The sequence below is a fragment of the Lampetra fluviatilis genome, chromosome 4 (genome assembly GCF_964198595.1).
Source record: "Lampetra fluviatilis chromosome 4, kcLamFluv1.1, whole genome shotgun sequence".
Lineage (NCBI taxonomy): Eukaryota > Metazoa > Chordata > Hyperoartia > Petromyzontiformes > Petromyzontidae > Lampetra > Lampetra fluviatilis.
The window spans coordinates 32,015,975-32,043,683 of record NC_136278.1 but is presented as its reverse complement, the minus strand read 5'-3'; the positions used below and the strand labels follow the sequence as shown (position 1 = coordinate 32,043,683).

At 55.1% G+C, this 27,709-nt stretch overlaps 3 protein-coding genes and 1 long non-coding RNA gene across 4 annotated transcripts; 1 reads left to right on the top strand and 3 right to left on the bottom strand.

Annotated features, from left to right (window-relative positions):
• Positions 1 to 114: 114 nt before the first annotated feature.
• Positions 115 to 6,514, top strand: BLCAP (BLCAP apoptosis inducing factor). The gene is made up of 2 exons (XM_078856068.1): positions 115 to 180; positions 317 to 6,514. Exon 2 carries the CDS (start codon positions 463 to 465, stop codon positions 736 to 738), a length of 276 nt encoding a protein of 91 aa, XP_078712194.1. The 5' UTR covers positions 115 to 180; positions 317 to 462; the 3' UTR covers positions 739 to 6,514.
• Positions 6,515 to 9,933: 3,419 nt separating this feature from the next.
• On the bottom strand, positions 9,934 to 10,404 carry LOC144931779 (thymosin beta-10-like). Its single transcript, XM_078856069.1, has one exon. It carries the CDS (start codon positions 10,342 to 10,344, stop codon positions 10,210 to 10,212), a length of 135 nt encoding a protein of 44 aa, XP_078712195.1. The 5' UTR covers positions 10,345 to 10,404; the 3' UTR covers positions 9,934 to 10,209.
• Positions 10,405 to 15,658: 5,254 nt separating this feature from the next.
• On the bottom strand, positions 15,659 to 17,779 carry LOC144931670 (uncharacterized). Its single transcript, XM_078855796.1, has one exon. It carries the CDS (start codon positions 17,777 to 17,779, stop codon positions 15,659 to 15,661), a length of 2,121 nt encoding a protein of 706 aa, XP_078711922.1.
• A 27-nt stretch (positions 17,780 to 17,806) lies between these two features.
• On the bottom strand, positions 17,807 to 21,809 carry LOC144931362 (uncharacterized). The gene is made up of 3 exons (XR_013636565.1): positions 21,791 to 21,809; positions 21,297 to 21,594; positions 17,807 to 17,863 (listed from the first exon to the last, which is right to left on the bottom strand). It is a non-coding gene; the product is annotated as an uncharacterized LOC144931362 (long non-coding RNA).
• Between the last annotated feature and the right edge of the window lie 5,900 nt (positions 21,810 to 27,709).

The window sequence follows — 27,709 nt, the reverse complement described above, 5'->3', positions numbered from 1 at the left end:
TCCCCCGCGGCCCGCCGTAGCCCCCCCCTCCGCCACGTATTGTGATGACATCATCTCTTCCCCTCCACCCGTTAGCGTGACGTCATCACCCCGCCGACGTGACGTCGCCACCTCGCGGGCGTGACGTCACGTCATCTCGGGCCGCCAAGCTTCCCTCGCCAAGTTGCGCACCGCGCTCAGGTGAGCGACTCCGCCGATTCCACTCGGCGCCGTCTTCCCGCTCGCTCGGCCCCGTTCTCGCGTCGGACGCCCGCCCGGCCACCACCGCCTAACTCCCCGCCTCCCTCGCGCCGCCCCTCACCCTCCCGTGCGCCAGGGCCGCCGACTCTAGCTGCGGCCTAACACCGACCCGAAGCCTCGGCGTCGCCTGGAAACGCAGCCGGGCCGAGTGGCCGCTATTCCCGCAAGCTCGAGCCGGCCCCTCGCAGGGCCTCCTCCCCCGCCGCGGGACTCCAGGCGACAATGTATTGCCTGCAGTGGCTGCTGCCCGTGCTGCTCATCCCGAGGCCCCTGAACCCGGCGCTGTGGTTCAGCCACTCGATGTTCATGGGCTTCTACCTGTTGAGCTTTTTCCTGGAGCGCAAGCCGTGCACGATCTGCGCCCTCGTGTTCCTGGTGGCGCTCTTCCTGCTCTGCTACAGCTGCTGGGGCAGCTGCTTCCTCGCCCTGTGCGGAGACTCGGCGCTGTCGGGCGGCGCACCCGACCCCGCCGTGGTGAGCACCTGGCTCAGCAGATAAAGCGGCGGCGGCGGAGGCGGAGGATGGACGAGGAGGAGGAGCGGACGGTCCCGAACGGCGCTTTCGTTCCCTCGCGTCGGTGGTTCGCTGCCGCTGCTTTCGTGTGGCCTTTGAAGAGCAACAGTTCGAGGTTTAGTTGTGATTTGGCCATTTAATTGCCGTGTTTTCAAGTTGGTGCATTGCAGACACACACATTCACCCCGCCGCCTTCCCTTGCATGTATTGGGCAGTGCGACCGACGTATTGCCCAGAGCTTGGAGTTCGTAGCCACACGTTAGAGAGAGGAGAGTCTGTGATTGATTCTGCTGTGCGTTGGCGAGCCGCATCCTCGTGGTTTGCGCGGATCCGACGAAGCGCTGATTGTTTCTGTAGGAGATCGATGGCATGCAGTGTGGCGGCTGGGCTCGCTCACGAGATATTCGTTGAGCGCACCGTTGTGGGTGTTTGGGGACATTTCGCGATTCCTTTGCTCCTAAGTGGAGTGCCGTTGTAGTCGCTTTCGAACCTCACATGGGCGATTTCGGAGGGGAGGTTCCGAGACGGTCCCCGCACCACGAACTGTCCCTTCGGCCCAATCCGAGTTGACTCTCATTAGCGGTGCGAGAGTCCCTCTCACGATGGGTCCCCCACAACAGCCCTACTGCCCCCACACTACGCCCGACAAGCTCATCGGACCCTTCCCGTGTGCAGTGTGTGCATGGCCACCAACGCCTGGCGACGGTGGGCATGCACGTGGCCTGAATCCAGCGCCGTGGAGGAGGGGAGAGTGCAGGGTCTTCTTCACCCTGGTTTGTTTCAAGAGAAGGCAGTACAGCAAGCCGACTCGTCGGCCTCTGTCCATCTCTCCGGGGGACGTGTTGCCCCCCTCGTGCCGCGTGGGGTTTCTCTGGGTGCTCCGGTTTCCTCCAAATTGTATAAACAATCATCGTTACAGTGATTCGATCAACACATCTTAAAATAAATGAAACAATGTAGCAGGACCCTGCTGACAAAGAGTCTGGACGGCTCGGTGTGGGTCTCCTGGATAAATAAGTAAAACTTAATGAGGAAAAGTGTACAGATTGACAGGGCGGTCTGTGGTCGATTCAAGGTTTGGAAACATCATGGATCCACATCAGCCGTTGTGTAGAAGCGGTTGGAGATGTTTGGCTCCGCATTCACAGGCTGGCCAGACTTTACCCGAGCTTGCGAGTTGGGTATTTCTAATGGTCAAATTTGCAGACGTAATTCCTCCCGTGTGAAATTATCCGTGCTTTTCTTGGTGAGATATCCCGTCCATTTACGAAGGCAGACTTTGTAAACGGAGGGAGATCATGGTTCAACAAAAATATATCCACAAACCACTAAAAGAAAAGCAAATACGTTTTTAGAAAGGCCTTCAACTTACATCTTAATTGCAGTGTGTGGCATCGTATGTGTGTTTACCTTGCGATGACATCGACTCACCCACACGAGCGATAAGGACTGTGGCGTCGTGCGACTTACAAGATGACCGTGTCGGAAGGCCACCCTGCAGTGGATACAACTCAAGGCACACACGACGACGCGTGGACAATTTTAAAGCACAGCGCCGCACGGCGACGACTCGTGGGACGCGTGCACTACGACGCAAGGATCGGATCGGACGTTTGTCTCGTTTTCTTCTCGACGCATCGCAGCCCCCCGTGGGCCGCTCTGCGAGCCGTCTTGCATGGAGTGCGCCCCAATGGCGCGGGGTTGTGGTGCTGTTTGAAGTGAGCGTATCTTTTAATTTTTTTAATCGTGTATCGCCTCGTCAAGGGTGGAGGGGCAAGTCATTTAAAATCGAAAATCTTTAGTCTCGTAGGCACGTATCCCCAAGGCTGTGTTATCCTGCGCTTGCCAACGCACGAGTTTGAATTCTTTATTTCATCAACACGAGTGAAATGAGCGTGCAAAGTTACGCGTCTGCGTGGCGATCCAGTCGCGTCGCATTGCTGATGCGACTGCATCGCTCTGATGGACGGAGCGCCTTGGCCGCCAGTTCACTCTTCTAATGGACACAATGTAGGAAGGAGCGAGGCTGCTCTGGGCTTTAAGGTGCCGAGGCAGCGCCACTCATCTCCGGGGTTCTCGTCCAGATTCAGCTGCCCGTCGTTACAATGGGTTCTGGAGTGTCCACCAATCCATGGTCTCAACCTTGTCACAAAGGGATGGATGCACGAAAAACAATCCCGTTATCGGTTAATTTCACTGATTCCTCGCTCTGATTAAAAAATATTCGTCTGATCGACCTGCGTCAAGCACTGTGTGCGAGGCATATACAACGAGTGCCCGGAGTGTGGGTCTGTGACTTCAGGAGTAGTTATGTTGCATCTGCTTCTGGTGCTGCTCCCTGACTAGCTGTATAGTTTTGAATAAAGATGGCTGTATCATGATAATTATAGCACAAGTAATAATAATTGGGGTAAAGCGTGTAATAAATTCAACTTTAAACTCGTGTTGGACAGAACAGGTCTAGGCATAAGAGCAGTTCGTTGACTTGGGTTTTTTCTTTTAACGATATCGGTCAACAATATAAATGTTTCCCCTGTTCCTCCTCGTTAAGATGCGCAAATGTTTATCAATGGCAAGCGAGCTTTGGCAACCCTTGTGAGTTTAAACCCCCCACATTGGGCTACTCTCCCGCTCCTCCCCGCGCACCTTCACGTCTCATGTTGAAGGTATCTGGCTCTGGCAGCTGGGAAAGTCGTGTGAAGCCATGGCATACAACACGTACGAATCCACAGGCACGTCTTAATCGCGCGCCGTTTCAATGCAGAGAGTTTCGTGAGATTTAAAGGGTCTATGTTTATGGAATAATCATCGCGTCCGTAATGTCCCATGCTATTCGGCGGAACTGGCAATCGGCGGAACTGAAAAAAGGGGTATTGAGACTCGGTGATACTCATTTAAATGTTAAATGATCTCTACGCGCCTTGATTATAATTTCAAGCACAAGTTTTTGCTCATGGTTTTGAGCCATCGCTGCTGCCACCTTCTCACACTTGTGGAGCAGTGTCGGTGTCGTTTTTACTTTTAAAAATAATCCACCGAACTGAAACTCCCCGTGCCACATTTGTTTTTGCTTCCTTCAGCGCATTACGACTATCAGTAGCCGGCAGTAGGTGTGTCCAACATACCGCGTGTGTGTGTGTGCGTGTGGTCGCCGTGCTTGCACAAGGGGCGGGGGGGGGCTGACACGCTAAGCCTGGTGCTGCTAGCCCCCCCCCTCTCCCCATCTGTGGGTCCGTGCGTGTCGCGATGTGATTATAAAACGTGTTCCCCCAGACTCCAGCCCTCGGGACCAGCCCAGCATGATTGGTAAACGCGCCAATACGCGTTCACGGAGACCTTTGTTGACATAGCCACGTAGATTTTCGCAGCCAATGCTATGATAGACACGCAATGCTACATGGATTCATCTCAAGTTAAAGCTTTCGTGACTGCAGGGATTCATATTCTTGGTTCTTCCGGTAAAGTCCCTTCTGCGTGACTTTACCGAAAGAACCAAGAATATGGATTCATCTCAGTTAAACCCACTGTGTGCCATTCTGTGAATGTGAGTGTATCCGTGTGAATTGCACTGCGCATGTGTGTTTGAGCATGTTTGTGTGTAAGTGTGGTGGGGAGCTGTGGTGGGGAGCAGAGGCGCAGTGATTAGCGCACTGCGCTACAAACCCGGCGAGGCGGGTTGAATTCCTGCTCACGACCAGTAACAGCGAATATTTGAACTGGTTTTGGGCCTCCACAAGTTAATCTGTCTTGTATTTCTTGATTTTTATTTTGGTTTTATTCCCATGGTAACATTTCCAATTTCAAAGTGTACAAATGTCCTCTCTGAAACAACAATGTCGTGCGATATTGAATATTTTTTGCAGTAAATTTTTTGCGCTACGTCCGCTATCTCATACTCGTGTGACAGTCGCCCTGAACCTTACCGCGGTGGGCGATACACCGTGATTGTACACGTGACAGTCGTCCTGAACCTTGCCGCGGTGGGCGAGAAACCGTGATTGTACACGTGACAATTGTCCTTCAGCTTACACCGGTGGGCGATACACCGTGATTGTGCACGTGACAATTGAACCTGCATGGCTGCACCGGGTGATCGAGGGTCTTCCGACCGAAAGTTGGTCAGACCATTTGTTGCCGAACCCAATAATCTAAATGAGTCTAAGACTTGTGTATGTGCCCCACGTGACCGCTGATTCAACTCCAGATGTCCCGATTCGTTACTCTTCTGTGTTTGGCCCCCATATTGGTCTGGCCATATTTCCGTTGTGAGAGCCTCCACCACCCTACGCGGCCAAACGAAATTAAATTATCACGCGGTGTACAAATGCTCGCACGCTTGGCTGCTTACCTCCGATTAGCACCGGTGACTACGTACAGTGCGAGAGACGTTCACCATACATACAAACGTCATTTTAACGCGCACAGAATTATTGTCGTTTCATCTTCACCGGTGAGTTGAAGAATAACTGGCACAGATCGTTAAGGTGGCGTAACATAAAAACAATTATGCATCGTAACATCGACTGCGAATACCTGCGTGTTGAGTCGTCGAGATATCCTGTGCGTGTGTTTGTCCACGCGTGTCTCCTCCCGAATGTGACGCTACGTGCAGATCGTTGTTTATTTCAACCGGTGTGCCACCGACGTCACACGCGATGTCTTTGCCAATCACCAGGCTCGTGCGGCGTGTCACGGTGGTGGCTGGTGTGCACGTGGCCTGTAGCCGGCCACTGTGGAGGAGAGGGTTGGTGGCTCGCACGAAATTGAAAAAATTAACCCGTAAAAACAAAGTTTTTCACTATAAATGGCTTGCCACCATTAAGCAATTGGTAATTAAATATAAAAAAAAATTCCTAAAAAGTGTAAAGTTATGGAAACATGTTTTCACGAAAATAAATTGTCACGCACAACGAGTCTGTGTGCAAAATGTCAGCTCGATTGGATCACGGGAAGTGGGTTAAAAAACGACCGAAAGATTTGCACGGTCGTAAGCGTGCAAGCAAGCAAGCAAGTGAACTTAATATAAAGGATTTAAAAAGAGACGATGTAGGCCATGAGCCCAGACCAGATATTTCACTTTGTTGGTACCACGTGAGGTGGTACAGCCAATAACAGTTGCTCATGTGATCATCGTTTGAGATGAGCAGGCTGTCATACATTTCGCCCCTATTAACCATGCAACTACATTGGAACTATCAGAGTTTACGAGAGTGTTTCCACCTTCATACCAACTTCTGCTCTGGACTAATCTGTGAGCGTAGCCGAGGTCGGCAGTGGTGATGATGGCGGTGGAGCACGAGGACTGGAGCGGTGAGTCCGTGAGCCACGCACAACTTGGTACCATCAAAAGTGTAGCAAAGCTTTAGCCGTACCGATTTATTTGCATGGCCAATAAGACTAAATGCGTTGTCCTCTGCTCATTTCAAATTGATATCGCTCACTGTTATTGGCCACAAAGTGAAATTGAAAACCGCATAAGTAATGCCACCTCTGCTGTTACCTAACAAGTAAAAACATTCATATCTCGAGTCTGAACTCTGAGTCGGTGGAAACTCGGACTGGCGTAGGCGTGCCCCACGATCATGTGCGTCGCGTTCTCTTTTTAAACCGACGGTGAAGCCGCGACGCGAGTCCGTGGTGAGTCACTCACTGTAACTACCCCCCCGCGCAAACAGAGTGGAAGTGGCTGGTTGCCTGCCATATTATTTGCTCGCTGAAGAGTTGGGTTTGGAATTTCAAAATAAAGTTTCTACCGACGACAGTAATTTCCAGCGTCGCTTTACCTGGCGCGTGGCGCCCGTGCGTGCTGGCGGCGTATCGACGCCTAACGACTCGGGGGGGGGGGGGGGGGCGGGGTGTGTTGCATCGCCGGCAAGGTGACGGGGGAAACCCCCCGGTAGGGCTCAGACGTCGGTGGCCAGGGCCGTCCGTGATGGGGGTGCGGGGCCCGGGGCAAATCGCACTGCGCGGCCCTCCAACTCACGACGCCTTCAAACTAAACCATAAGTATTACATCTTGCACCGCTACGTCGGAGCGCTCACCCCCCCCCCCCCCCGTAAAGCGAGGGGCCCGGGGCAGTCTCCCCGATTCGTCGTATCCTAGAGACGGCTCTGCTGGTGGCTACGCCGCACGCCCAGCGCTGTGGAGGCAGCAGCAGCAGCGAGGGCTGATGGATCACCGCACGCGACTATTGTGAAGCTTCCTACCCTCGTGTGGGCGTCGAGAAGCCGTACCCGGGCTCGCCAGGAGATGTCAGCTCTGTGTGGTTGGAGGCGGTGTCGACGGACTTTTTCCCCCTCCCACGCGTGGGGCTTTTTGTGTTTTGTTTTCCGCGTGCGCGACATTTCACCACCAAGTGGCGGGAACGTCACCACGGCGCCTGTGCCACGCTCGGTGCCCCTTGAGGCCACCGTGAAGTGTCGAAGGCGGCCTGGCAGAGGAGGTCACGGAGCAGACCCAGGTGTCATGGGGTTGACTGACTGGGACATCTGTAAACAAAAATAAAAGAGCCGTAAAGCTCATCGGAGTCCTCCAGTATAAGTACAGACTCTGATAAAGATGCTGATATATATCGAGGACCGCAGAGCTTGGGCAATTGTTGGCGTCGGCTCACCACACGGCTGCTGCCATGCCGCTCGTCTGTGGTTCCGCGAGCCTTCGAGTCGGCCTCTCTCTCGACAAGAGGGAGCCAACACCGTGCACCGTGCAGCAGCAGCAGCGGCGCCTTACAAGTTGTGTAATCTGTCTGCGCTGCGGTGGCTAGGGGATGTCAACTACCTCGCCTGGTGTTCAGGAGGTCGTGGGTTTGATCCAGACCCTGACGATGCCTGCTGTGTAGGTTGCGTGTCTCTCTCTCCGTGTTCGCGTGGATTTTTCTTCGGGTCCTCCGGTTTTTCCCTCCGCATTTCGAAACGCGCGTTTCGAGTATTTGGCTGCTATAAGTTTGCTCACGCGATCAGCCACTTCGTGGGGATATCACTTATGATAGCCAGGTCGCCTCGGACAAAGAGCTGCATAGGTCGGTGGGTCTTATCTGGTCAAATAGATGTAGTTTAGTTGAGTATCATAGCCGCACACGTCGACATTTCTCGAGATGTAAACACAACGCATTTAACCTTTGAACTGGGGAACGGTGCCACGTGTCGGCGCGAGCATTCGTTGCTAAAATGCGACTGGAATCGGTTACCGGGGTTCCTGACTTTCAGGACCTATAACCGAATGTTAAAACGGTTACCGGTTCCCACCGCTTGTCGTTTTCCCAGCCGCAGGAACAATTCCTCGTCCCACGATTCGGTGATTGTTGACGACTCCAGGGCACCGCTCCCGTGCCAAGTTTCGAGAGCGCCGTGTCTCGTGTGTGTCTCGTGTGTGTCTGTGTGTGTGTCTGCGTGTCTCGTGTGTCTGTGTGTGTGTCTGCGTGTGTCTGTGTGGCTGCTGCTTTGTCACGCGTGCATTGTGTCGTCATGTGCCTCTGCCTTGGTGTCGGCATCGCGCCGCGTCCCCTGTGCATCTCGTTTGTTTCAGACAAATGTAAGTTGACATTTCAAGCCACAAAGTGCTTCACGTGGGGGGTGCGCTCGATGTGGCCAGGGCGCTCACGGCCGACAGAGCAGTGACGAATACCTGAAGCGGGCGTCCAAAGCGGGCGCTGAACCTGTGGTATGGCGCGTCAACAGCAGCCCCGCTGGGGAGACAAAGGCGGCCGGGCGTGGTTTGCTGGCCACCCCCTCGTGTGCCACGGTGCCGGCCTTCACGAGGTGCTACTCGCTAACAGCACTTGCCCCAAAGGTCTGCTGAAGGCTACAAGGGGGAGCTTTGCCTTTGTCAGCCCGCAGTGCCGCTCTGCGCCACCAGGCGGCGCTCGCTGCCACTGGCCCCGGGGCGCTCCCCGCCACTTTGCGGCGAACGAGCACGAGGAGGTCACCACGAGGAGGTCACCAGGAGGAGGTCATCACGAGGTCACCACGAGGAGGACACCAGGAGGAGGACACCACGAGGAGGTCACCACGAGGAGGTCACCAGGAGGAGGAGGACACCACGAGGAGGACACCACGAGGAGGACACCAGGAGGAGGAGGTCACCACGAGGAGGTCATCACGAGGTCACCACGAGGAGGAGGACACCAGGAGGAGGACACCAGGAGGAGGAGGACACCACGAGGAGGTCATCACGAGGTCACGAGGAGGAGGACACCAGGAGGAGGTCACCACGAGGAGGACACCAGGAGGAGGAGGACACCACGAGGAGGTCATCACGAGGTCACGAGGAGGAGGACACCACGAGGAGGACACCACGAGGAGGGGGGGGGGGTCCCGGGGTCCCCCATTTCAGCGGCACTGGCGCAACACGAGATGACGCGTGAACACTCTGGACCGGTTTCGACATTCAGCGTCTCATCAGCAGTCAGCGTTTACTTGAAGAAATGCTGATTCGGCCCATCATCTTCCTCCCACCGGGATCGATGCAAATAAGTGCCACCTTCGTGGGAAAGTCAAGCGTGTTTGTTCTACACATTGACTCGGCCCTCGCCATAGGAATGTGGAATTTCCGCCACTCGCTCAGGGCTGGCTATCGCCGTGACGTTTTTGATGATGTGGTTATTGATCCGGGCAGGCCCCCCACACAGCTGGCTGCCACAGCAACAACCCAGATCTCAATTCTGGATTTGAAGTTTTCGTGACTGTAAGGATCCACATACTCGTTGGGGGTTTTTTTCGTGACTTTACCGAAATAAACCAACCCAGGTCTCTCTTGCAGAGACTTGTGATATGGCCGTCTCTGTGCACTCTCTCTCTCCCCATGCATTCTCTCTCTCTCTTTTTTTACGATCAGTGGAAACAAGAAGATGCTCGGCGTAGTCGGCACTTTGCTTCGTTCATCATTTCGTTTTTTTTACTTTGCTTTATGTAACCCCCCCTCTCGCTCTCTCGCTCGCTCTCGTTCTGCACGCAGCCCTTCTCGCAGTCCACGGCCTCCGACGGGTAGCTCATATCAGCATGCTCTCTCTCTTTTTTTTTAGAGTTTTCATCGGTTTGTTTGTTTAATGTTCATAGTAAGTGCCAGAGGTGTGGACTCGAGTCATGTGACTTGGACTCGAGTCAGACTCGAGTCATGAATTTGATGACTTGCGACTCGACTTGGACTTGCATAACAATGACTTTGTCCCACCTCTGGTAAGTGCACATTACAAATAAGCTTGTTGCACAGCGTGCTCCCAACAGACCAATGGCATTTTAGAGGGGCATTAACACAAAGCCCATATACCACAGGTTAACCAACCGTTTGGTCCCCATACTGGTAGCAAGGGGAGGGGGGAAACATAAATTGCTTTACAACAGAAAATTATTTCACGTAAAAAAAAACTAAGACCACCACAATTCACAGGGAAGTGTCCCCCCCCCCCTCTTGAGCCATGGACGGGATGCATGTTGAGGGCACGGCAGCTCCTGAACACCTCACGCGTCTGGCCGACTCTTCTCCTGGTCAATCGTCTCCTTCGTGGGCAGCGTGTTCTTCTCAGCGGTCTCCGCTTTCTTCAGCTTCGACTTGTCGCGCTTCTCCATCGAACTCAGGGCTGGCTTCTCTGCCATGTTGCTGCAGAGTTGCTGGGACGCTCAACACAGCCACGACCTCCCGGATTCCTCGCTGCAGTGCCATGCTCTCTCTCTCTCTCGCGTCTTACTCTCGCTCTCTCTCTCGCAGTCAAGAGACGGCGGCGTATCGACGGCGATTTCGTTTCCCATGGCAACCGTTGCTATGGACACAGAGCCACTTTAACCCATCTCCCTGGTTGTCACAGAAACCACGTTGCCATGGCGACCGCTGTAATTGAGGGGTACCGGTGCCGAGGTAGGGGAGGGGTGCGGGCGGGGGGGGGCAGCATTGGTCCCCGTTGGACCCCCTCCTCGCCTCGGCGCTCACCTGTTCCACTCCGGGCAGAGGCATCACCTGCGCTGACGTCACGTGGTCTTGGTGCACATCGTTAAGGTTAAGGTCAGCTGATGGTTGGTTGGTTGCTGATGATTATTGGTTAATTATAGGGGTAGCAAACCGAAATAACTCGAAGAGCCGTTTTATTCTAATTATGTAATAAACTCGATATTTAAAAAACCGCAATGCTGGTGAATGTGGGACGGTGGTCCTTGATAAATAAATAAATAAATTCCGTCTCGGAGCAGTCCTTGAAGAGCTTCGGAGCCGCAAGCCGCCGACCCCTGGATGGTGATGATGATGATGGTGAGAGGGGAGAGGTAGGAGAGTGCGTGGAGGGGAGTAGAGTGAGGGGAGATGAGCGGGGAGAGGTAGGAGAGTGCGTGGAGGATACACCGGTGACGATTTCCTGGACCTCCCCTGAGGTGGCCTCAGGTGTAAACGAGTACCCTGAGGCCATGTCTATGAAGCACCAGCAGTGGGGAGACAAAGGCGGCCGGGCGTGGTGCTGACCTCCCCAGCACTTTGTGCGTTGTGCCGGCCTTCATAGGTGTCACTCGCTAACAGCACTTGCCCCAATAGTCTGCTGAAGGCTATACGGGGAACCTTTGTCTTTTTTCGTGAAATGCCACGTGGCATGGGCCAGCAGAAGGTGCCTTGACCGCGGGGCGAGCGTCACCCCGAACGCGGCTCAATAATTCACCAGAAGCCGCGGTCACGAATCAAACAGAAACCCGGCATTGTTTTTTTGGTAGTAAATAAAAATACAAAAAATATCTCCGGGCCAATTGTCCCGCGGTCCACGCGGAGCTCACATCTCACAATCCACCTCCATAAACAATCCCCGCGCGTGCCAGCAACACAGCCGGGCATGGCAGTCCTTGTCAGCTCGCTTCAGCGTCAAATAAAACATTCACCCCCTCCTCTCCTTCTACTCTTTCCGCCTTCCTGCTCCCCTGGTCCTATCACTCCTACTCCCCTCTTCCTGCTCCTCCCGTCCGACTCCCATCCTCCACCTCCTCTTCTCTCCATCCCTCACGAGTCCCGCGATGCAACGACTCTCCCAAGAGCTGGAGTTTGTCCACATGAAGTGAAGCTGCACGTTGATCTGTGAGTGAAACATCTTGACTCGTGGGAGCCCGGCTCACCCACGGGTGGCCCACCCCCACGCTGAACCCCTCCCTCTCCTCCCCACGCCCACTGTGAGAACAGACGCCGCTCTGTGCAGCAGTGTCGAAGCCCTGACGCAGCCTCTCCCTGCTCCCTCTCATCGTCTCTCCTGGACCCCTCGGTGCTTCCGTTTCTCTGCTCTTCCTCTGACCCCCCCCCCACTCTCTCCCCTCTCTCCCTCTCCTTGCTCTCCCCCCCCCACATTCCTCCACCCTTGGCTCTACTCCCCGTGCTGGTTGTGGTGGTGTAGCCACGGGTACAATCGTTGCTATAGTAACCCACCTCCTGTTACTCGGGGCCGTCTCAGAGCGCTTGGCAAGGGGGCACCCCGAGTGGCAGCTGCCCCTGTTCGGCACAAGGTTGACTCGGCACCTGGCTTGGCAGCGGGCATTACGTCTGCCAGTAGGGAGGAGGAGGAGGAGGGGGTGGGGTGATGATTGTTGCTCGGCGCGCAGCCCTGTGCAGCGCAGCGCAATGTCTATCACCCGCTAGGATCAGTCGCGTTAAGATTGTCACATCCGCCTTGGTGACGATGATCGGGCAATGGGTATCGGGGGCTGGGGGACACGTCGGTTTGCACCTGGCATGGTTTGGTTTTTATTGTTCAAATTACTCTACCCAATATAGACTGTACTCATATAAAAACAACGAAACACGTCATTCAATAACACTGGCCTTAAAATGGAAACATGAAATAGGTGACGGTTCGGGTAACGGCCCTTCTTCACAGTGCATCATATGGCCCATCGCAGAAGGAAAGTTCATTGCCCGAAACGTCGCCTATTGTGCGCACAACAGGCACAAAGGGTTAGGGCGATACTTTTTTTGCTTAACACTGCAATGCACATCATCATCAACATCACCAACATCAACACCATCAACATCGACAACATCAACAACATCGTCATTATCACCATCCTCAGCATCATTATCGTCATCATTAGCATCATAAACTATCATCAACATCACGAGCATCAGCATCATCATCATCTCCATCATCATGATCATCAACATTGTTACGAAGATTAATACATTCTATATGAACCTTAAGGACGCAATTTGTCATAGTTTGTTCAACATCGCCATCCTCATCTAAGGTATCTCCACTGCTGGAGGAATGCCTCCCCGTCATTGTCAGCAGCAGTATCACGACTCATGGCCCATCATCCACTGCGGGATGGGGGCCTTCCCTCGCAGGCCGCCTCCTCCCTCCCGGTCCTACAATGCCCCAATACCACCGCTCCAGAGCGAACACGCACGTAGAGTCTGCACACGTAGACTCTACACACGTAGATTCTACACACGTAGACTCTACACACGTAGACTCTACACACGTAGAGTCTACACACATAGACTCTACACACGTATATTCTACACACGTAGACTCTACACACGTAGACTACGCACATAGACTCTACACACGTAGGCTCACGTAGACTCTACGCACGTGGACTACACACGTAGACTCTGCGCACGCATACAAAGACAAGGTCCCCCCGCCTGGCCTTCGTCTGACTGGTTGGGACAAGTGCTGTGAGCGAGCGCCTCTTAAGGCCGGAACGGCGCACGAGAGGGTGGGTGGCCAGCAGCAACACGCCCGGCCGCATTTGTCTCCCCAGTGCAAATGCTGTACACACCAGGTACCCGTTTAAGGCTGAGTCGATCTCGGGGCGGCCCAGGACTGATTCCGATATTCGTTTCCGATGTTGGCCGTGAGCAGAAAATCGAACTCGGGTCACCGGCTTCGTAACGCAGTGCGCTAACCGCTGCGCCACAGCTCCTCCGTTATACACGCATACGAACATATACATACAGACACACCACCACCACTATCATCATCATCATGAGTCGGGGCCCATTCTCTGCTGGGTGGAGGCCTCACGTTCTCGCCACCCCTCGCGATCTGCGATGGCACAATCCGTCTCACTCGCTACACGAGCGAATTCGGCTGCTCCATTTTTCCACAGGGGTCGTTCTTCCGAAAATCTTTCCCTCCTTCGCCTGTCATTCCGTCCCCAGCCTCGTCCGTCGATCATCATCTGCGCCGGTGGTGGCTACGCTGTGACTGCTGCTGCACGAGGGTTGGTGGATCACCGCACAGATGGCTGTGGAACTCCCTTCCATGCCACGTGGGTGGGCGTCGGAGAGGAGCCGTACCCTGGCTCGCCAGCAGAAGGCGGTACAGCAAGTGGACGAATCGCCATTTATTCGGGGATAGAGCGTTGCCCCCTCGTGCAAGGCGTGGGTTGTCTCCGGGTGCTCCGGTTTCCTCTTCACCCACGTGAACTTTAAACACGACTCGTCGGTAATTTGCTGGCATCTTACAAATAAATAAAAACCTCAATGTAGCAGCAGCGCGTTCAAGTTTTGCGTCCTGCCGAATCTCACTTTCCTCGACAGGCAAATATGATGTCCTCTGATTTGGGCTTGATCTACGGGGCCAGAGTGGATCACTCCGACTGAGTGACTCGGGGTGACTGGGGGTGACTCGGGGTGACTGGGGGTGACTCGGGGTGACTCGCTGTCGATACGAGGCATCTCAACGCGCGTGAACCAAGACGTCTCGCCCCTCAAGGCTCGGACCCCGATCGCTGTGTATTTGTCAAACCGCGCACGGCTCTAAAAGCGAGCGGTGTGCACACTGCGCACGCCCGATGATTGATAAACATCGTCTCCGTGTGAAGACGAAGAAAGCTCTCGGTTTAAATTAAAATTAAGGAGCAAATCGTCCATACTGACACAAAGATCCCCCGTACAGCCTGTTGGGGCAAGTGCTGTAAGCGAGCACCTATGAAGGCCGCCACAGCACACGAGGGGTGGGTGGCCAACACCACCTCCGGCCGCCTTTGTCTCCCCAGTGGCGATGTCTACACACTTTACCAGGTACTCATTTGAGGCTGAGTCGACCTAGCGGGAATCGAATTCGCGTTGCCGGGTTCGTAGCACAGCGTAGCGCTAACCGCGACACTACCGCTCCCCACACACACGTACGTACACAAAGATCCCCTGTATAGCCTTAACAGACTGTAGGGGCAAGTGCTGTTAGCGAGCACTTATGAAGGCCGGAACGGTACACGAGGGGGTCGGTGGCCAGCACCACGCCCGACGGCCTTTGTCTCCCCAGTGGCGATGTTTACACACCGCACCAGGTACTCATTTGAGGCTGAGTCGACCTAGGGGAGGCCCGGGACCGGTTCAGATAATCGTCACTGGTGTTGGCCGTGAGCGGGAATCGAACTCGTGTCGCCGGGTTCATAGCGCAGCGCGCTAACCGCGACACTACCGCTCCCCACGTACACACACGCACGTACACACAACAACAACCGCCATTCGCCACTAAGTGGTGGTGACGTCACCACGACGCTTGTGCCAGGCCATGTGCACCTTGAGGCCACGTATACACACACACGCGCAATACCATTTCAATGTTTGAATGGGGGCGCTGTTTAAAAAAAAAAACGTGTTCACCAATCATCGTGCGCGTGCAGCGCGTTGACACTTGATTTGTGTCTGAGCCGAGGGGTGTCGGCCGCGCACGTGGGGGGGTCGCCGTGCGTTGGGCTCGGGGTCAACCAAGAGCTGCTTAGCTCCCCGGGCTTTGATCAGTGCCAAATACGCTTCCGATCAATCGTGCGGGGATTTACAAATCCGTCGCAGCAGTCCACAGTCACCTCTCTCCCTCCCTCTCTCTCTCTGGATAAACCTCTGGGGTGTAAGGATCACCCGCGAGAATTCGGGATGAGTGAACGCGCACGCGGAGCGAGCGAGCGAGCGAGCGGAGGGTCGCTTCGAGTCCGCTCCGCGTCAGAAAGTGGACTCCGGGGTGTCGCCGCGCTCCCCTCCCCTCCCCGCCGCCGCCGCCGCCGCCGACGCGCCGCCGCGGCCGCGCTCGCCCCTCCACCCCACCGCCTCGGCGTCGTCCTCGGCGTCGTCCTCGCCCCACGCGTCGCCCCCTTGCAGCTTCACGTACCCCGACGATGCCTTGACACCACCACCACCACCTCGTCTACTACCACCACCACCTTGTCCACCTCCTCCTCCCTCTGCTGCCGCTCCACCACAGGACGCAGCGCGTTCTTGCAAACGTGGCCAGCTTGGGTGCTTCACCTTCTGCTGCTGCTGCTGCTGCTGGTGGTGGTGGGGCTCTTGAGGTTGGCCCGAGCAAATGTGGAAGGCGTCTCGCTCGCACAGGTCCAGAGACTTGGACTGCCCGGACACCACCGAGCTCGCCGCGCTGTTGCCGCTGCCCGTGTCTCTGTCGCTCGAACTTCTGCGTCGTGAGCGCCGCGCTGCGTCCGAGAAGCCATGAGGGGCAGCAGCAGCAAGGGCAGCAGCAGCAGGAGGAGGAGGATGGGGGGGACGCCTCCTGGCCAGGGCAGGCGACAGCAGCTTCCCGAGGAACGCGACGGCTGGGGAGAGCGACGCCCTCGACTCCGCGGAGGAGGAGGAGGTGGACGAGGGGGGAGCCGCTCTTCTCTGCTCGGCGCGGCTGTGGAGCAGCTCGTCCTCGGGGTTGTCCTGCGAGCCCATCTCCTCCTCCTCCTCTTCCTCCTCCTTCTCCTGCTCGACTTCGCCGCCGTGGCCGTCCTCGCCGCCGTCGTCGTCGCGGTGGCCGCGCAGGAGGCGCTCGGGGCGGGAGGGGAGGAAGGCGCCCGCGGACGCACGCACCATCGACAGCTCTACCAGCGAGGGCGACGACCTCGACGTGGGAGTCCCAGCGGCGGCGGCGGCGCGCTCGGCCGCCTCCCCCTCGTCGATGACGCAGTTGTTGAGCTTGATGATGGGCAGCGTGAAGGCGCTCACCGACGGCGAGACGATGGAACACGCTCCGCACTCGCCTCGCCTGATCGCCCCCCTCCCCTCCACGCGCCCTCCGCGTGGTGCCCAGAGCCCGGCCTCCACGGAGCTCTGGAAGGAGGCGGTCGCCAGACTTTGGGCGAACGGCCTCGGCGCCGTCGCGTGGCCCCCACGTGGCGTCGTCACGTGGGGGCCACGTGACGCCATCGTCGCGTGGCCCCCACGTGGCGTCGTCGTCGCCACCTCGCTCCGGCTGCCCGGTGGCTGCGCGCTCAGATCGACACCTCCAGCCAGGGCCTGTCCCGAGCCACCACGCCGCACGACGAATCCTCCTCCTCCCTGCCCGTCGCTCTGCCTCTCCTCCTCCTCCTGCTGCTGCTGCTGCTCCTCCTGTGGCTGCCCGGGCCCTTGCCCTCGCCAGGGCTCGTAGCCCGAGAGCGCGTCGCTCGCCTGCTTGGCGTGCATGACGTTCACGTCGATGACGGTGGAGTAGATGTCCCGCAGGTGGATGATGCGCGTCTCGCGGTCGCGGTTCTCGTGCAGCACCGCGTTGGCGCAGATGAACACGAAGATTCCCACGCCCATGAGCAGAGGCCCCAGCAGCTTCATGCGCTCCGAGTGCAAAAGATGCCTCACCACGAACGCGACCACGGAGCCACGGGCCGGAAGCCGCAACTGCTGCTGCTGATTCTGCTGCTGGTCTTCCTGCTGCTGATGCTGCTGCTGCTGATGCCACCACAGCTGCTGCTGCTGCTGTTGGAAGGCGGAGCCGTTCCCTTCTCCAGGAGGTTCGAAGGCGGCCCCCGGAGGCCTCCTGCGAGGCCAGTACCCCATGACCGTCATGGAGATGCCCACGAGCACCACCAGGAGGCCCAGGCAAACCACGACGCCGGAGAGGGAGCACATCTGCACCTTGCCCCGCACCACCACAGCGTCCGCGGGCCGCCTCCGCCGGGCCAGACGCCTCGCCCGCCGCTGTCTCCTGGCGCGCCGGCGCTGCGAGTCGCGGCGCTCGGACGAGCTCTGGGGGTGCAGAGTCGAGCGGAGGCTCCCGCCGCTCGCCGCCGCCGCCTCCTGCCTGTGGCGCGTAGCGACGATGCCGCGCAGGACTCCCCCCGTGGCGATCATGATCCACCCCTCTCCCTCCCACCCCTCTCTTGCTCGCTCGCCTGCTCCGTCTCCGGCCACGCGACTCACGTGGCCGCCTGCGTTCTGGTGGGAAAGGAGGGGGTGGTTAGCTGGGTGGTGGATTGGTTGGTGGGTGAGTGGGTGGGTGGTGGATTGGGTTGGTGGGTGAGTGGGTGGGTGAGTGGGTGGGTGATGGATTGGTTGGTGGGTGAGTGGGTGGGTGGTGGATTGGTTGGTGGGTGAGTGGGTGGGTGGTGGGTTGGGTTGGTGGGTGAGTGGGTGGGTGGTGGATTGGGTTGGTGGGTGAGTGGGTGGGTGGTGGATTGGTTGGTTGGTGGGTGAGTGGGTGGGTGATGGATTGGTTGGTGGGTGAGTGGGTGGGTGGTGGATTGGTTGGTGGGTGAGTGGGTGGGTGGTGGATTGGGTTGGTGGGTGAGTGAGTGGGTGGGTGGTGGATTGGGTTGGTGGTGAGTGGGTGGGTGGTGGATTGGGTTAGTGGGTGAGTGAGTGGGTGATGGATTGGGTTGGTGGTGAGTGGGTGGGTGGTGGATTGGGTTGGTGGGTGAGTGGGTGGGTGGTGAATTGAGTTGGTGGTGAGTGGGTGGGTGGGTGGTGGATTGGGTTAGTGGGTGAGTGGGTGGGTGGGTGGTGGATTGTGTTGGTGGGTGAGTGGGTGGGTGGATGGGCTAGTAACGTAAAAACTGTTGGGGCACGTGCTGTTAGCGAGCACCTACTAAGGCCGGTGATTCCTGCTCAAATTGTCTGTGAAGCTGTACTCCTATTCATATCCCTGAGTAAGGAATGGAGATTCCACGTTCCTATGACGGGAGCGAGGGTGCGGGGAGACGGGGGACGCGGGATAAGGTTCACTGAACTATGTAGCTCTTTTGCAGAAGCGACCTGGCTATCATAATTGATAGCTCAACGAAGTGGCTTATTACGTTGAATGTATCGCAGCCAAATGCTCTAAACGCGTGGTGATGTTGATTCTCGATGTGGAGGGGAAAACCGGAGGACCCCGGGAAAAATCCACGCAACCATGGAGAGAGAGACACACAAACTCCAAATATACAGCAGGCGTCAGGGTCGGGATGGAACCCACGAACTGCTGTACACCAGGCGAGGTGGTTAACATCTCCTAGCCACCGTGATGATGATGATGATGAGAGAGAGAGACACAGACCTCCTGTACACCAGGCGAGGGGTTGGATTTATTCGCTGGCACGTGGTGGCTGTGCGCGCCTGCCGCTTGGAGGCGGGGGTTGGTGGATCACGCAGAGATTTGTGAATTCCCCAAAGTCAAACTCGCTCATTCACCGCGTCACTCCGGTCCCTCGTTCGCTCACCGGCGTTCAGTCGCCTACTCATCTCTCTTCTATCGCTACCACTGCTACGGTTACTGTCACCGTCAACGTCACTATTTATTGATTTTTGTGAACTATTCACCGTCATATGAATAAGGGCCACTGCCCGAAACGTCGCCTATTATAGAAACAATTCCTCTGAAGGCCACACACGCGCTGTTACTCGGGAATGCGTCCATCTCCATGTAGCACAAGAACAGGTGATGCAGTGGGCACGGTGATGCAGTGACGGTGCTCACGCTCGCACGGCAAGAGAGGACATCGTGAATCTGTGTCTGTGTGTGGGAGAGCGGTGGTGCAGTGGTTAGCGCACCGTGCGCGCTACGAACCCGGCAACCCGAGTTTGATGCCCGCTCACGGCCAACATCAACACCGGTGACCTTTATCTGAACAAGTCCTGGGCCTGCCTTAGATCGACTCGGCCTCAAATGGGTACGTCGTGCAATTTGTAAACATCGCCACTGCGGAGACAAATGCGGCCCGGCGTGGTGCTGGCCACCCACCCCCGTGCCGGCCATCACAGCTGCTCGCTAACAGCACTTGCCCTAAAAGTCTGTTGAAGCTACACGGGGATCTTTGCCTTTGTGTGTGTGGCGGGTGTGAGTGGTGGGTAGTAACCACTGCGCTCCGGACCCGACCCCCCGAGTTTGATTGCCGCACACAACCAACACCAGCGTCGAATATCCGAACCAGTCCTGGATCCTTGCCTAGAGTCGATTCGTCAGCACTGGGGAGACAAAGACGGCCGGGCATGGTGGCGTTGGTCACGCGCCCCCTCGTGTGCCGTCCCGGCCTGCATAGGTGCTGCTTCTCGCGAACAGCACTTGCCCCTACAGCCTGTTGGAGTCTTCATTGTGCGTGGCCTCTGCAAATGTGTGTTTAGTTGCATGTTCCCGTGCATGTAGTGTGCATGTACGCATGCACGTGTGTTTTACACTACACATCGCACGCACTCGATACACACACACTAGACAAACTACACTCACACGCACAGTAGACACACAGTAGACACAAACAAGAAACACACAGCAGACACACTAGACACACACTCGACACTCACACACCCCACACACACCACACACACACTACACACACACCATACACACACTTCACACACCACACACACTTCACACACACTCCCCGCACACACACCCCACACACACCACACACACACACACCACACACACACCATACACACACACCACACACACCACACCACACACACACCACACACACCATACACACACACCACACACACATCACACACACACACACACACCCCACACACACACCACGCACACACACCACGCACTACACACACACCACACACCCCACACACACCACACTCCACACACACACCACACACATACCACACACACCACAAACACACACACCACACACACCGCACACACCACACACACACCCCACACATACCACACACACCACACATCCCCCACACACACACCACACACACACCCCACACATACCACACACACCATACACACACACCACACACACGTCACACACACACACCCCCCCACACACACACACACCCCACACACACACCACGCACACACACCACGCACTACACACACACCACACACACCACACACCCCCCACACACACACCCCCCACACACACACCCCACACACACCACAAACACACACACACACCACACACACCCCCCCACACACACACCACACACACCAAACACACCACACACCCTACACACACACCACACACACCCCCCACACACACACCACACACACCACACACATCACGCACACACACACCCCACACACCACACACACACCACGCACACACCACACACACACCACACCACACACACACCACACCCCACACACACACTCCACACACACACCACACACACCATACACACACCACACACACCCCACACACACACCACACACACACCATAGACACATACACCCCACACACCACACACATACACCACTCACACCACACACCCTACACACACACCACACACACACACCACACACACACCACACACACACCCCCCCCCACACACACACCACACACACACCATAGACACATACACCCCACACACACACACACCACACACATACACCACTCACACCACACACCCTACACACGCACCACACACACCACACCTGCAGGAGGAGGCAGAAGCAGCTGCCCTGGCCGGCGAGATCAGCGTCGCCCCGCTGACACCACGAGCAGAGCCCCCCCCTCTCTCCGTCTCTCTCTCTCTCCGTCTCTCTCTCTCTCTGTGCCCCGCGCAGCTTCGCGGACTCACGGCTCTCGTCGAGTACGAGTCCCTGCTCCTCCTCCTCCTGCTGCCATCATCACCTTCCTCCTCCTGCACCCTCCTGCGCCTCCTCCTGCCCCGCGCTCAGGGCGGACCGCGTGGCTCCGTGTCGCGCGCTCTGTGCGAGGCTGCTGCTGCTGCTGTTCCAAGAGAGTAGGGACACTGGTTGGACGGTGTAGCGTGTGTGTTGGTGCGTGCGTGTGTGTGCGTGTGTGTGTGTGCGTGTGTGTGTGTGGGGAGCGGTGGAGTAGCGCGCCACCGGAGCTCGATTCCCGCTCACGACCCCAGCAGCCAGTGACGATTTTCTGAATCAATCCCGGGCCCCCAATAAGTCACCTCAGATGTAGATCAGGACCCGGTGCGACAGCGCTACTGAGGGAGACAAAGGTGGCCAGGCGTGGTGCCGACCACCCACCCCTCGTGTACCGTGCCGTTCTTCGTCGGTGTTACTCGCTCACAGCACTTTCCCCAACAGTCTGGTGAGGCTATGGGGGGCGTCTTTGTGCGTTCTGGTGAACGTGCATGAACATCAGTGGAGGGATGCAGGCAAGGCCGATGAGTCAGATGCCTCCCGTGACCTCCTGTCCCAGGTGTTAGCTAAAGTGGCCCCTCGGGATAGAGGCATCCTGTTGGGACCAGAGTGATTGGAAGGCATGGCCTAGATCGGATCAACAACAACTGGAGGAAGCTGTTATACTTCTGTGCGAGACTTCGTGGACCTGTGAATCGCCAACACGCTGTTCCGGCATCGGCGCATCCACACGACGCCGGCTCCAAACAAGAACATCTGCCCGACTCTGTGTTGCCGGAGCAGCCAATGTGGGCCCGTGTCATCGATACCAGGCGTGCAAAGCGACGCTGCATCTCTGGAGGCCTCTTCTCACCGTGCAGTGCTTGCCAGGACCTCTCCCTGCGCGCCGAGGAGGAAGCTGCCCCGGTGGTTGTGGCAATCAGTGCGGCCCCACTCCTCCTCCTCCTCTTTAGGAAGGGGGACGACCATGACATGTTCTGTTCACGTGACAAACTTTACCAATTGGCGGGTTTAACGAGACGTTTATATACTTACGCGATCTAACCCCAAAATACCTGTGCTTATGGAAGATGTTTTTTTGTTATTAAAATTCGCGAAAATAAATGCGTGTGCCGTGCACCCTCCGCCACTCGACAGAGCAAATTAATGAAGTGGTCTCTACTTGAGCAGCACCACCGGTGTGATGTTGAACTACGATCCACACGCGTTTAACAATGGGGTAGTCCGACGTTTCGCTAGGAGACACAACCGGCATCATCAGGCAGTAGCTAGATTTGTGATCCCCGTGTTGCTGCTTGTCAACAGACTGTTGGGACGAGGAGCAGCACCTGTGAAGGCCGGCACGGCACACGAGGGGGTGGGTGGGTGGCCAACACCACGCTCGACCGCCTTTGTCTCCCCAGTGCTGATGTTTAATACACAACGCACCGGGTACTGGTTTGAGGCTGAGTTGAACTAGGGGAGACCCAGCACCAGTTCTGATAATTGTCACTGGTGGCAAGGCCGTAGCCATGAAGTCAACATTGGGGGGGGGCCCAAATCTTCTCGGGGGTCTGGGGGTCCGCCCCCCCCCCCCAGAAAAAAAATCTAAATTTGAAAACTCATTTCCTGCCTAAAATATTAAAAAAATCACTAACGCATGGGATGTATTTATTATTTATTTTTCACAATAATGTATAATACAGTCGTGTATTGCATTACATTGCTCTGTTTCTCATTTTTTACCTTTTCTTGTTCCATTGTATGTAATGGCAGAGATTAGGGATTTATAAAGTGCAACCATAACCACAATCATATGAACAGAAATCAATTTTACAGCAATATATTTTGGGGGGGGGGACATTTTGATCATATTTGACTATTGGGGGGGATAAGTGTCCCCCAATATAGTTGAGCTGAAATCGAACACGGGTCGCACGGTTCATAGCGCAGCGCACTTGCCGCTGCACCCCCCCCCCCCACTCAATACACACGCACGTACCAACAAAGACAAATATACCCCGTGTAGCCTTAACAGACTGTTGGGGCAAGTGCTGTTAGCGAGTAGCACCTGCGAAGGCCGGCACGGCACACGAGGGGTGGGGTGGGTGTCCGGCACCACCCCCGGCCGCCTTTGTCTCCCGAGTGGCGATGTTTACTACACACCGCACCAGCTACACACACACACGTACACACGCACACACACATACACACACATGCACACACACATACACACATACACACATACACACACGCACACACACATACACACACATACACACACGCGCAGAGTGCTCGCCCCCGCGTGGTGCTCGCGCGCGCTCACGAGAGACGCGCTTTTCTTCACAGGAGCCGCTGTGGTTGCTAAGAAACCGCCTGCTGATGAGACATCTTGCGGATAGAGGTGGTGGGGGGGGGTTACCTTGAGACTCTTCCACCAATACCGAGAACTCGAGCTACCACACACTGACTGTTCCGTCTCCTCCGCCAGCAGCACGCTGTGTGCAGCCACCACCACTCCCTCACTCACTCACCCACTCACTCACTCATCCCCTCACTCACCCACTTGCCCATCCATTCACCCACCCACTCCCTCACTCACCCACTCATCCCCTCACTCACCCACTCGCTCGCTCACTTGCTCATCCATTCACTCACCCACCCACCGAATCACCCACTCAATAACTTCCTCACTCACTCATTCACCCACCCATTCACCCACCCACCCACTCACTCGTATCCCCCTACCACCAAAATTTTACAACAATAATCGACTCGTTCAATTCAAGGAACGCGAACTAACCTCTGATTTGTGACATCTGTGATAACGGCGCTGTTTGTCGCTGGCCGTTCGACTTGCTGGACCTTTGGGCCGTGTACTCAAAGAGTCCGTGGGACGAGTCTGTGTCTTTATGTCGGCATGCCACCAACGTTGTTTATTTACTAATAATCTCGTGATGCGCTATGAAGAAGGAGTATTGTCCCAAACGTCTTTTACATGTTTTCTGTTAAGGCCACATTGTTGTTATTGACGAGTGTGTTGAGTTGTTGATGTTGTTGTTATTGTCAATTGTGCGTGTGCATCACTCCTAACGCAGCAGCAGCAGCAGTGTCGCCAACATAATGTCTCTCTCTCTCTCGGTTTATTCCCAGGCAGCCGAACCCCAGATTCGAACCCATGCAGGCGGTCGGTCCTCGGTGCGTTTGTAACCTCTGAGCCACCTCTGGTTGGTCTTAAAAATTGTTGTGAAATGTAATAAAGAATCTTTCTATAACAACGACAGCAGCGACAACAGCCTCAGCGGCGACAACAACCACCGCTACCGCCGGGACAATTATACAACTCAGCGAAAACGCGCCCCGCGCTGTGCACGCGTGGCGCATGCAGCACGAATCTAAATCCTTTCATGTCTCTCTCTTCTTTAACAAGTGTCGATTTTTTTTTGTGCGGCCTAATTAAGCCACCCCGCTCCGCTCCACAGATGTCCGAATTTTGCACATCAAACACTGGCCCTTGCGCAACCAGCGCGTACCACTGGCCACTGACACACACACACGTGTGTACACACACACACGTGTGTACACACACACACGCGTGTCAGAGCACGAACGCCTTTGTATCGTGTGTCAACACTGCGCCTGTGTGTGTCCGTCTCGTCATGCAGCTCTCGCTGCGGCGCTTGAGCGCCACTGCTCTACGAACCCCGGCGACTCGAGTTGGATTGCCGCTCACGGCCAGTACATCGAATACCTGAACCTGTCCTGGGCAGTACCCGGTGCGTTGTGTATTAAACATCAGCACTGGGGAGACAAAGGCGGCCGGGCGTGGTTCTTGTCCACCGCGCCACCTCGTGTGCCGTGCCGGCCCCCACAGGTGCTACGCGCTAACAGCCCTTGCCCCAAACAACCTGCTGGGGCTTTTCTTGCGCATGGCAGCAGTCTGGCTCAGGAGGTCGACGCCATCGTGAAGGTCTGCTGCTCCTGGTGGGCACGACGAGAGGGCTTCAGCAGAGACAGGCGGACAGAGAGAGAGAGAGAGTTCGTGGCGCTTTGCCGTTCTCCTCCTCCGTTGGTTTCACTGCAGGCTCTCTCCGGGCATCTCTGTATCTGTGCAGGTCTTTGTGTATCTCTATGGGTTCACGGTATGATCTGTCGTTTGGGTTGCATGGCCACAAGCGCATGACTGTGGCTTGTCTTGAATGTGTCTCTGTGTGGATCTGTGTGCACCTCCATAGGTCGTTATTTATCTCTGTGTCTCTAAGAGTCTATATGCATGTCTACGTGTCTCTATGAGTCTCTGTGTGTCTATATGTGTCTCTGTTAATCTCTATGAGTCTCTGTGTGTCTCTATGTGTCTCTGTGTATCTCTATGAGTCTCTGTTGGTCTCTATGTGTCTCTGTGTATCTCTATGAGTCTCTGTTAGTCTCTATGAGATTCTGTGTGCCTCTATGTGTCTCTGTGTGTCTTTATGTGTCTCTGTGTGCGTCCGTGGGTCTACTACGTGGCCCACTCGTCTGGGTTGCATGTCCACCACAATCGCGCCGTCGTGGGTGGGCTTGGCGCTGATGCCTTCAACGGCGGCGTGGCGCTGATGTCCCGAGCAAGCGGAGGTTCTGGCACGCACAGTCCACGTGGCGAGCGGGCGAGCGTTTCGTGCATCGATGAATTAATAATTGATTACGTAATTTGAATGTAACGAACTCGAGTGGCCGGGTTCGTGACGCAGTGCGCTGACCACTGCGCCACCGCTCCCCCTAAATCACACACGTGCGTGTGTGATTTAGGGGCGTGTGTGATGTAGGGGGAGTGGTGGCGCAGTGGTCAACGCATTGCACCACGAACCTGGCCACCCGAGTTCGATTCCCGCTCGCGGCCAACATCGGTGACGGACATTGAAACCGGTCCTGTGCCTTCCAGCGAGTTGACTCAACCTCAAGCGAGTACCTGGCGCGGCGCGTATTAAGCATCGGCACCGGGGAGACAAAGGCGGTCGGGCGGGGTGCTGGCCACCCACCCCCCTCGTGTGCTGTGCCGACCTTCATTGGTGCTCGCTAACAGCACTTGCCCCGACAATCTGTTGAAGGCTATACGGGTGATATTTGTCTTTGTGTGACCATGTGTTATGTAGGTCGGTATGTCCTGTTCACTCTTTAATAATTAATCGATAACCATATATGAAGGATAAGTAATTGTAGACAGATTATTATTTTATTATAAATTTTGACTCATTGCAAAAAAAAATCGATGTTGGTGGTGATTTTCATGTTTTGGGGATGATAATGTAATGTATTGATAATGATGAATTAGCTTATTGATGCTGATGATAATAATGACGATATTTGCAATGATGATGATGATATTTGCAATGATGATGATGATGTTTGTAATGATGATGTTTCGGGAAATGGCCCTTCTTCACAGCACAACATTACAAGGATAATTGCCCGAAACGTCAAGTATTATATGTTTTCCGTTGAAGGCCACGCACACACGCGCACACAGTGATGTTACACACGAGTGTATATCGACGTGTTTGTATATCGACGTGTTTGTATATCGACGTTCATGGTGCTTGTACACCACTGCCAACGCAGAAGCAGCATCACCACGTAATTATCCACGATGGTGATGTAATAGACGATTATTATAGTTTATGTAAAACGATAACAGGATGTGTATTAATTTTAGTGTGTCTACTGCGACTAATTTATGCAATGCTCGTTACTATTTATGTAACCAGAATCGTATGATGTGCAATGACTGTCAATAATAACATAATGGTGGTGTTTGCAGTGTGGTGCTGTTGCTGGGGACCGTGATGATGATGATGACGACGACGACGATGATTCCGACTGTTGGAATCTTGATGGTGAAGATCCTTCACGTTGTGTCACCCCGAGTAGACAAAGTGTCGTGTTACACCATCTCCCACTTACTCCGAGTTACATTATTACATAGTTACATTGTTATAGTATTACATTGTTACATTGTTATAGTATTACATTGTTATATTGTTACATTATTACATTATTACATTGTTACATTGTTATAGTATTACATTGTTATATTGTTACATTATTACATTATTACATTGTTATAGTATTACATAGTTATATTGTTACATTGTTATAGTATTACATTGTTATATTGTTACATAGTTACATTATTACATAGTTACATTGTTACATTGTTACATAGTTACATTGTTACATTATTACATAGTTACATTGTTATATTGTTACAT